General features: G+C 41.2%; 1 protein-coding gene across 3 annotated transcripts in view; it reads right to left on the bottom strand.

The window, feature by feature from the left end:
• Positions 1-4,426: 4,426 nt before the first annotated feature.
• Positions 4,427-10,771, bottom strand: part of csf2rb (colony stimulating factor 2 receptor subunit beta) — a 9,994-nt gene continuing 3,649 nt past the window's right edge. For 2 of the 3 annotated variants that reach the window (XM_035655773.1, XM_035655774.1), the window contains 13 exons: positions 10,471-10,588; positions 10,147-10,316; positions 9,833-9,987; positions 9,208-9,352; positions 8,751-8,883; positions 8,498-8,652; positions 7,699-7,832; positions 7,397-7,574; positions 7,116-7,212; positions 6,821-6,887; positions 6,644-6,726; positions 6,350-6,512; positions 4,427-5,620 (listed from right to left, as the gene is read on the bottom strand). In XM_035655773.1, coding sequence (XP_035511666.1) covers positions 5,225-5,620; positions 6,350-6,512; positions 6,644-6,726; positions 6,821-6,887; positions 7,116-7,212; positions 7,397-7,574; positions 7,699-7,832; positions 8,498-8,652; positions 8,751-8,883; positions 9,208-9,352; positions 9,833-9,987; positions 10,147-10,316; positions 10,471-10,588 — 1,994 coding nt within the window. In that variant the 3' untranslated portion in view covers positions 4,427-5,224. The remainder of the gene's footprint in view (positions 5,621-6,349; positions 6,513-6,643; positions 6,727-6,820; positions 6,888-7,115; positions 7,213-7,396; positions 7,575-7,698; positions 7,833-8,497; positions 8,653-8,750; positions 8,884-9,207; positions 9,353-9,832; positions 9,988-10,146; positions 10,317-10,470; positions 10,589-10,771) is intronic. The other variant, XM_035655775.1, reaches the window with a different exon arrangement.

The following is a 10,771-nucleotide window of genomic DNA, read 5'->3' as shown; positions in this document are numbered from 1 at the left end:
AATTCAATCTTTATAGTCCCCTGACAATAGCTAAACTACCAACTACAACAATCAAAACATACAAACAACATACTAACATACAAACAATAAAGATTTATCTCCATCTCTTCATTATTAATCCTTCCAGAAATCCATTAAAGACAGAACAAGACACCTAAAAACACTCCCTAGCAAAAAAGCACAAAAAAGTGCGCACCACTCCCTTCCCCCCAAAAACAAACACGTTAGATACATTAATCACAGCACTCCAGTCCCCCCCCATCATCAACAAACCCCACCACACACAGCAAAAAAAACAACAACCCCAAACGTTTTTCTATTAATGAATATTTAACAGCAACCGGCTCCACAATTGATGACCGTGGTTGAGGCCATTAGTGGACCTTACAGCTTAGCAGCCGGTAACTATGAAACTTGGTTTTGTACTCATTAGCATTGGTCCGGACTGGCGTTAATTGCATCCTGTCTGTCCTGATGTACGATGCATATATCATTCATCATATGCTGTATTTGCACTACGCCTGTTTGACCTGAGCTTGCCAGAGACCTGCTGTTTATAGGCCGAGGTGACGTGAGGGTCATGTCGGACTTTAATACGGGTTGCCCCCAATTGAGGCGGCGCTGAGAGGAAAACTAGGACTCACAAGCAGTTAGACCGGAACTCGCTAAATGCTAACATGCTCACAATGGCAACGCTAACGTGCTGATGATGTTTAGCATGTTCAACATTAGTTTAGCTTATGATGATGGTGGCGCTACAGCAAAAGTCAGAGGATCACAAAGATCCTTAGGATTCGAAAACAAGCCTCTGCTTACAGTGTGCACAGCTTTACAACTCAACTGCCCAGTTTACATGAGGATTTACATGAGATTTCAAGGCTGGACACAGCAGGTGTTTTTTAAAACATTTCAAGTTATAAGGATAAAATCTGACTTTTTATGACACCATGAACTCTCTCATCAGCCCAGGTGGGTTTATTTACTAAGCCTGTTTGGCATGCTGTGTCTACACAGTGCATCTGCAGCTCTCCAGAGACAACATATTGACTCCTTAAATTTGAGGGAGAGTTCAGCACTGCACAATGAGGTTTGTTCAATCTGACAAAAGAGAGAGAGAGAAAAGTAAAGTGGGGGTTGTCGTGCTGTAGGTGAACTCTGGCACACACTCTCTTTGTGGTTTGTGTGTCGCATTTACCCCCTTGACTCTTGGCTGCAAAAAAGCCCCAACTCAGCAGCCAGCTGCAAAGTTATGTCTGCTAATTATTGAGTCAAGAACTCATCTGCTCCCCTGTCTAAATGGAATCATACGAGGAATGGTTTTGAAGCATAATAAATGCTAATACCCTCAGATTTAACCCTCTTTAGAATAAAGGGGGCTTATTTACGTGTACATAGTTGTAATTATGGTCTTCACACAGTTTGGGCTTAAAGAGCCACGTTCTTCATCTGGACTTGACATAATTTGCATAAGTCTGTACCAAATTTTGCAAAAAGCTATCTAGCATCTGCGTCTCACCCTTAATCCCCCCTGCATGTGCCTCCTTCAATTCAGTGTGTATTCGCGCATTACTTCCCGTTCCCCTTCTCTCAATCTCACACAGACGTACTACTTCTAAACAGCAGACCATCTCCAAATTCAGCATGGAGGTGGGATGCCTGTTTTTCCGCGGGTGTCCGAGCAGCTCCCCACCCCCCACGGACTTCAAGAGGAGTGCGTGGAGGCTTGTTGACTGTGACAAACACACACAGGCATGCTCACGCTCATTCAAACACACACAGGGGTCAACCACCATGACAGTGTGGGAGGGTCTCTGAGGGACCAGGCTGTGACTAAAGACACGAGATGGTTCATAGCTGACTGGTTGACCTTAAAAGACGAAATAGCTTGTTGGGCCTAAACAACACTGTTACCTAACCAGCGAACAAGCACTGGAACAATATAATGACCCATCGTGGCCCGAACCTGATGAACAATCTAACAAAGACCAACCTGACTATGAACCATGACCCAACCATTATCATTACTTCCATCATTAGTTCCAATCCAGTTACATGATAGTAACTTGGGATTCATTGGTGGTTTGTTCCTTGGATTTACACTGCACTGTTGGCTACTTGTATTATTTGTCAATTATAGGAAGACAACTTTTTAAAACCCCAAGAATTTTGTATTAATTAAACCTATGTCCCAAAGTACTGTAACTGTCCTCTGGGCACTGTCACCTCATAGCCAGAATCTCCTGGATGTTTGCCTGGTTATTTGATTATTTGGCAAGTCAGGTGAACTGGAATCAAATTGCTCTTTAATGTAAGTGTGCCCTTGTCTCTTGTATGGTCCATGGTGGGACAAGCTAGGATGAATAGGATTTCTGTTCTGTCATCTTTTTTATATTAGGCTGTCCCCATATATCTTCAAAAACAACTAGTTTATATGATGTGTTGTCCAACATCGAATGGCAAAAGCATTTACAACAGTACCAAACGGCCACGCTCAAAGGTAGGGTAAAAAAGGCTGGATCATAAAGAGTATGCAAGACACACACGCAAAACATTTAAAGTTGTGGGTATTATATTGTTCAACCATCCAACAAGCACTTCAGTTGGAGCATACTGGTGCCTTTCTCATGTTGTGGGGACTAATCCATGCAGAACAGCAGCAGCTTCAATGTTACTTAACTAAAAAGCCTGTTTAAGCTTTAGTCTTTTCTCTCATCTCGTCTCAGCAATAGTCAGCGTGATCAAGCCTCACTGCAATTTCAATAAAACACTGCCTCTATTTGAGGTCTCCTCCATTGGCGTCGAGCTGATGATTACTCATCTATGGTATTAAAAAATGCTTTGGTTTATGAGGACAAATCTCAGACTTTTAGAGAAAATAAATGGAAAATGTATGTATTACCATGTCACCCATTTCATCTTTCATCCTGTCCAAGCTCAGTGATAAGATAATATAGTGCTTAAAAATAAAAACAAAAACATTTAAGAAAAGAAACCAAATAACAATGACATTATACTAACCAGACGGTAAGCATGTATTTGTCTCTTAGAAGACATATCGCTGTCTGTGTTTCGGTATGGCCTGGATTCCCTGATGTCCACTAGTGAGGAAACAGAAGGCCTTTGAACAGGAGGTTACACAAGCATCCGTGTGGCGCCACGCACTCCCTACACCTTCCAGCACTTTTATTTTCCTGTTTTTATGTACGACAAAGGACAGGGACATGCCGTACACAGATGACCACACAACCCTGTCATCAAGCACATACACACTAACTCTGGTCTTTCCATCAACTCCCACCTTTGTCCTTTATCTGTTTTTTTTTCACTGATCAAGATCAATATGAATCTCTCACTCGTTCACTCACTCAAAGCACCCTCCCCCCCAATAGAACAATAGCCCTCTGACGGTGACTGCGAGGAATGTGGCTGTTTTTTGGGGCTAAGCATCTGAAAAGCCAGGAATGCTGGGAAAACACATCAAATCACCTTCCCCTCGCCTTCCACTTGCCATGGACAAGGCCAAGAGAGTGCCTTAGCGTTTTCGCGGGCATCATGACTCAGTTGGTGTGTGTCAAACTGCTCTTCAACCTCAGCAGACAGGAAGTTGTACCTAGCGATGGGCTGAAAACACAGGAAGTTCGATATCAGCATGCCTGGAATTCCAGCATTGTGTTTTCACCGCAGAGACAAGAACGACTTATGCATTGCTCAAGCACAATATGTTCATGATATGAATGTCTTACAGTAAGAATGCATGGCAACCTCTGTGTATTACATACTCACAGAGACCCTGAATACTCTGCACAACCCTATCAGGTTAGACAGATGTGCAGATAAACAGAGCAATAAATTAGATAACAGTGTGAATTTGTCTGTGTGAGAGTCAAGCTATACATAGTTTGGCAGACTCAGTGATATCTACATCTGGAGCTATCAGCTGCCAAATTACTGTACATACATGTCTAACCTGAAAATGTGGCACCTTGGGACATTGGGAAAAAACTGTTTTAAGCAAAATACGAGGGGTAGAAACTGCTACCACCTTACAGGTGTGTTTGTCATGGTTTTGTAAGTTGTTACGTAGTGTAAATTCTCACGTGTGTACCATTGTGCATTAGAGAAAGAGGCGAGAGAGAGAGAAATAGTTTAGTACAAAGCATGACAAGTAAAATACCATAGGTGCTAATGCTAAGTGTGATGTGACTGCGAGAATTATTCCATAGAAATGTGCAAGTTCTGCATAAGTTTTTTTTACTCTAGAGTGAAACAAAAGCTAAACAGAGATATATTTAATTTGTATTTATTGCAGGACAGCTGTATCAGACTACATTAGTTTTAGTTACCTAGTAAAGACTGAAAACTTAGTTTAAACTAGTTTATGTTTGTGTGTGTGTGGTTGTGGTGTGCAAGCCATTCATAAAGAACAGACAAATATTATTTGTGACAATTTTACTATCACAATACAAACGTGCAGCAAATATTTCAAACGTACATTATTTCACTCAGATTACTCATTCATAACTGAATATAAAAAAAAAACATGTAGTGCAAATAACACAAGCTGAAGGACATGGCATTCCTGAAAAGTAACTTTAATATATTTCCAGTATGTTGTCATCTCATTTTAAATGATGCCTTGAACACAACATAGCAGTACCAGCACATCAACGTGTAGATAACATATATTCAGCAACACATAGGCTACAACATTGACAACAAGGTCCTAACTTACACACCCCTGTGCAAAAGTGCATACATGACCACAGTGAACATGGCAGTCAGCAAAGTCACACACTTGTTTCCCCATGAAATGCAGCTGTCATAATGAAGCTTTTTACCTCAGCAATGAGGATTAAATTAATTTGAGGAAGTAATAAAATGACAACATTTCAACACAGTTCTTGAGAATCTGTGGTTAGATTATGTGTGCAACGTTTTACATTCTTCCCTGCTTACAAAAATATATAGTTTAAGATCTTTATATTATGTGTATATTTGTAATAATGTCCATCCCTTACATTTACTCACAGGCTCAGCTCACTACTGCCCTCCATTGGTCGGCCAACCAACCTGATGTTAGGTCAGATTAACATGGTTGCATTTTTTCACATGGAAGCACAAGTAGCTTAAAATAAAGTGGAAAGCTTATGAAAAAAGCAAACATGAAATAGTTTTATCTGCTGAGAAAGCCTCCTTGATGTCCTCTCCCTTTAAGTACTGCAGGTTACTTTTCTGCTCTCATGTGGGGTATAGGGAGGTGGCAGTACCCTGAGGCCTGTATGATGCCCCCTTGAGGCCAGGGAGTGAAAGGTCCTGGCGTGTAGGCCGGTGGAGGCTGCTGGCTGCTGGTGGGCTCGCTGAGGCCCAGCTGGACATATGTCTTATCTGGACGCTGTTGGTCCTGCTCAGTGCTTTCGTGCCTGCTTGTGTTTGTGTTGGCATCGGTGTGAGATACAAGATCCTGTGTGGACCTGGAGACATTGCGACTGGGCAGACACACATAACCTCCCCCGTAAAGGGCGAAATTCACAGGGGAAGGAGATGCAGTGTCATCTGAGGGGCTTTCTTTCTCTTCCTCTTCACACTTGACATCCATTGACTTGCAGCTTCGTTCTGATGCCTGTCAGAAAGAAACAATGTTGTTAGGTATGTTAGTTAATGGCTGCAAACTAATTAAAAGAATATTTCTTGTCATTTGTTAATTTATAAACCGCTCTACAGTCTTTGCAAGTGGCTCTTCTAAATTGTTTTTGATATAGCATTTGATTTGATTTCATTGTAATTAAAGAAATAGTTTTAGAAAACACTTTAGGCTTACTTGCTGAGAGTTGGATGAGAAAATTTACACCACATCTCTGTATCCCTTGAAGCTACAACCAGCAGCCAGTTAGCTTAGCTTAGCATAAAGACTGGAAGCAGTGGGAAACAGCTAGCCCGGCTTTGTCCAAATGTAACAAAATCTGCCTACCAGCACCTCTAAAGCTTGTTAATTGACGTATATCTTTGTTGTTTATTTCATGTTCCTACAACTGCATGTGGCCAAGATAATCTGGCGCTTAACTCACCGTTAAACCACAACATGTCTTTTTTTACCAATGTATGCAAATAAGTATTCTGCACTTCCTGGCAGATGGCGGAGAAATATACAAATGTCGGATGCAATTTTAGGAACACATTATGTATATTGGACAGTATTTCAGCAGTTATAAAACACAAAAGCAAAAAGAAATGGAACATTCAGAGCTGAATGTCTTTGCTTTTGTGTGTCTGATCTACAGTGGGTGCTTGAAAAATTCTCAGCACCTGGATACTTGACAAATTACACAGAGTGCGATTGTGAGTCGCAGACCTGACAGAAGATGTACGGCCCGCTGAAGCTCATGGAGGATGTGTCAGAGCTGGTAAGCCCCTCAGCAGGGGGGGGCAGGTTATCACACTTCCAGCAGCCCTCATCCTGCTCCAAACACTTTTTTTCACTGTCCTCTGCCGGCCACAGCGAAGCGTCTGAAGAGCTGCAGGGAGAGACAGAGCAGAAAGTGTTCTTGCTAGATAAAAATCGGTGTATCATGTATTCATTCATGCATCAGAGATATTTGTTTTTATTATTATCTGTCTGGAAATGTCCAGTATAAAACATAATTACTACCATGTTGATATGCTGTCGAAGTGCTGCACTTTGCACATGGACGTGTTTTCACTCTGCATGAGGGTCCAGCTGGTGGCAGACTGGGTCACAAAAATACATCATGATTTACAAGTTAAATACAATCAGACAAACACAATTTTTGTCTTAAGATGCGAGATTCAATCAAAGTCTCACCTTGATCTCAGACAGGATTTTGCTTTTGCCTGGAGAAGGAACTGAGTCCACCCACAGAATGACCCTCCTGTTCGTTCAAAATATTAGTATATGTAAAAAAGTTGTCATTTATAAAACGTTCTTTGGCATGTAAGTAAAGCATGTCAAATGGTTTACAATGATACTTTCATGTTTTACAAAGCAATATAACCTTTATATTTCAAATAGTAAGACTTGTATGTAATAAAGCACTCAGCTAATCGCAAGTTTAAATAGAAATTAAGAAACACAAATCCAGTAAACATGAATATAGGACCTTTGACAAGCTGGAATGGTGCAGTAGAGCGTGAGGAAGACTGTGGCCACAACCACGCTGATGGCCAAATAGATCAGGGTGGCTAGAGACCAGGTGGCTGTGAGGGGACGGAAAACACAACAGATGATGATAATGATGATGATCATTCGTCATATGTACTATGAGGCGTTTTTTGTCCCATGCTGTTTACCTCGGACTAAACACAATAAATAACAAAAGGTAATTCCCTCAAGAATCAGTGAAATACTGTCTGTATTTGTGTGCATGCTGCTATAAAGTACCCTTGTGTGAGATCCACGCCACAGGTTTAGTCCATTCAGAGGGGATTCCCCTAAATTTGGAATCTTTTTCAGAGACGATCAGAGACCGGACCTTGACCTGGTAGTGCTGGGACGGGACCAGAGAAGCATCCAGGATGGTCAAAGACGTGGACCCCTCTGAAATGTTCAGGACAGATACCTGAAAATAGAAAGAATTTAAATCTCCTAAAATTTGCCCATTTGTTTTTAAGGCATAGATGTTATTTCATGAGCAGCATTATTCAAAATAAAAGTGTATGAAAGTGTTGGTAAATGTTTCTCACCTCATCCTCTGTCCTGTAATAGCAGAGCTGATAATGCAGTTTGACCTTTGAAGCTGTGATTGAATCTTTCCATTGAAACATCCAGTGTTTGCCTTTGTCCTCCACCTTTACCTGCTGCGGTGGGTCGGGTCGAACTGCGCAACAAGACATTTGTTTGTAGAAGACACATTAAGCCATGATGGTTTATGGAAGGTTTTCTTTTTTTTTGTTTGTTTCCAAAAGGTTTTACACATTTGCATAATCACTCCTATAAACACATACAGTCCAGAGAAGTTCTCTTTTTTTAATGAAATGGAAAGAATAGAGATGAATGTATTTAGTGTTTATTTTGTTTTGTATTTGTATAATGACAATAAGTAATGACTGCTGCTGACTTATGCTTCAATTTTATGTGTAACAATTTGTTGGCATTATTTTGTTTGTTTTAATTTAGTATTAAGTGTTTCTGTATGCCCATGTTTCATGTTGGACTGAATCTGTTCAGTTGTTTTTAGTGAATATTTATGTGTGTTATGTTTGAGTTGTTTCATGACCGAATAAAACAAATTCTTTTCTTCAAAATCTTATTGCCTGGTGATAAACCAACAGGGACGTAATAGTGCCATTCAAACACTAGGTGGGGGCCCTCAATCACATCCCAGTTGCTCAGCTTTGTGTGTCTGCATAGCTTCCTGTGGCTTTATCACCCCACTGTGTGCTTTTTAATTTGGCAGGACTACTCAGAGCGACACCCCCTCCTCCCCACCTCCACTCAATCTGTCCTATAATGTTGTGCCCTCTGTCTCGCGTCTGTACTCACTGTGTTCTACGGACATAAAAATCTTGGCATTGCGTGTTGGTTGCAGCTCTAGCAGCAGATGTGCAGGGTCTGTGACAGTCAGTGAGCAGCTGTACTTCAGCGATGTCCTGCTGGGGTCAGAAGTGACTGTTGGGTTCACACAACATCTCTTAGACCTGAAGGCAGGGATTAAAAGCAGAGAAGAGGAGGGGGATGCTCAGGTGAATGAATAAATGACAACCAGGTGGTATTGTGAGCGTCACACTCGACTTACGGTGCAGTTTGGTTGTGTCGACAGGCCAGCTGGTACGTAATGAAGTGAGCCAGCTCTCTGTCCACCTCCCAGCTACACATCACCTCCTTCTCTCCATTCAGCACACAATGCAAACTGGGAAACTGCCCAGCATCTAGAGCCAGAAGAGAGAGAGAGAGAAAAGAGCTAATAGCAACAGCTGCAAAGCTTCAGACTTTTCCCGGGCTCTCATAAAAATGGACAGAGGGAGAAGATTAGAAATGTGAGGAAAGGAGATAAGGAGCAGGGTCGGTATGATGCAATACATTCAATCTTCGAGGCCAAATGGTTTACTAAAAAATGTCAAAGTTGAAGCTAATGTGTGCACATGCAAGAAAGTATTTACAATGCTGGTGGTATGAACAATTCATATTATACGGGAAATTAAATTCAGTAGACCAGTTCATCTTGTATATCGCCCAGCACTACTTGGACTCACCTTCTTCAGTGTGCCAGGTCACCACAGGACTCCAGTGGCTCCACTGACCCACGCTGACCCGGGCCCTCACCCTGGCTTCATACCTGCGACCCGGAAGCAACAATTGCTTCTCTAGTTTCATACTGGTGTTTGTGACATCCTCAGTCTGCCGAGAGAATGAAAAGAGGTGTGTGAGATCTGGCTTACAACATATTTAAGTCAAGGTCAAAGACATGTTTTCTTTATTTCTGCTCTCAGTGTGTGCTGATTTAGAATTAGAATTATGTTAGGTTTCATCATATTGGCTCTGGTCTACAATGCCTTTATTTAGCAAATACAGCAAACCTTTCTAAGATAATCTAAGATGGCGAACCTATAAGAGGAAATCTCCAATGTGGTTTACAGATAAACTGCTTTCGTTATCATTTCTAAACATAAAGCAGGAAGCTGTAATTGCACAACTGTCCTTTAATGCTGGACAAAAAATGGACAAGTCAAATTTCAGTTGAACTGAGACATTTCAGAATTGCTAGGCTGATCTTTCAGAACCCACTTCATGATTTCAAAAATAACATTTGTCTCTACAGTAACGTGTCATGTGGTCACAAGCTGGTAGCAGAGTATATACAGTATGTTTGATGCTAACCGTCCAGTTGTCCTGTGTTTCTGTCCTATAGCTGAGCTGATACATGATGTTTTTGTTCAGGGAGGAGGTGGAGGGGTAGAAGCTGGACCAGGTGAGGTGCTGGCCTCCATCACCTTCAACGTGTGTGGACAGATTGACTGGTGGGTGAGCTCTTACTGCACAACATAAAAACACACAGTTAAAGGGATGACACTACTGAATACAAACAATATTCAGTACATTATTTCCTCATAAAATTTATTAATTTGTACATATTAGCACATTTTATTTATATATTAAAGATGACAGTTCTGATTGACAGATTGTGAACTCACAGTGCTGAGAAAGATTCAGAGGCCTGTGTGGAACAGATGAGCAGATGGTCTCTGTCTTATTTTTGAGGAAGAAGACAGTGTGCTTGATGCTAATGGCAAATGCCCGAGTTTCATATCTACACTGGAACCTCCTGTGCTGGCTTGCATTACCATAAGGCAAACACTGCTTGCTGCAAGGACACAGGACAAAGAGCTGTGACACATAAAACTTTGACATATTCCCCATAATCCTCCACTATATCCTATGTTTTGATCAGTTTTAATCTTTCAATGAAACACTTTCTCTGATTTGAGTCTATACAACCACCCAGCCACTTTTTTTACCTGTCATTTTGTTTCTTGAACCAGAGCTGCAGCGTCGTGTTTGTGTGTTGACTCCACTCGCAGTGGACATAGGATTTGTAGTCATTATAGCACTTTAAGGATTCCAGCAATGAAGACTCTGGGTGGGGAGGAAAAAGTGTTGTTTTCAGGTAAAAAAATGTCAACTACTGTGCTAAACAGCTTAAAGGTCCAGTGTGTAACATTTAGGAGGCTCTATTGGCAGAAATGGAATATAATATTCATAGGTATGTTTTCATTAGTGTATAATCAGCTGACTATAGGAATTGTTATGTTTTTGTTA

Source organism: Morone saxatilis, unplaced genomic scaffold (genome assembly GCF_004916995.1).
Source record: "Morone saxatilis isolate NCDOM2014 unplaced genomic scaffold, NCSU_SB_2.0 Contig14, whole genome shotgun sequence".
NCBI classification, from domain to species: domain Eukaryota; kingdom Metazoa; phylum Chordata; class Actinopteri; family Moronidae; genus Morone; species Morone saxatilis.
This window is presented reverse-complemented; position numbering and strand designations above follow the sequence as displayed.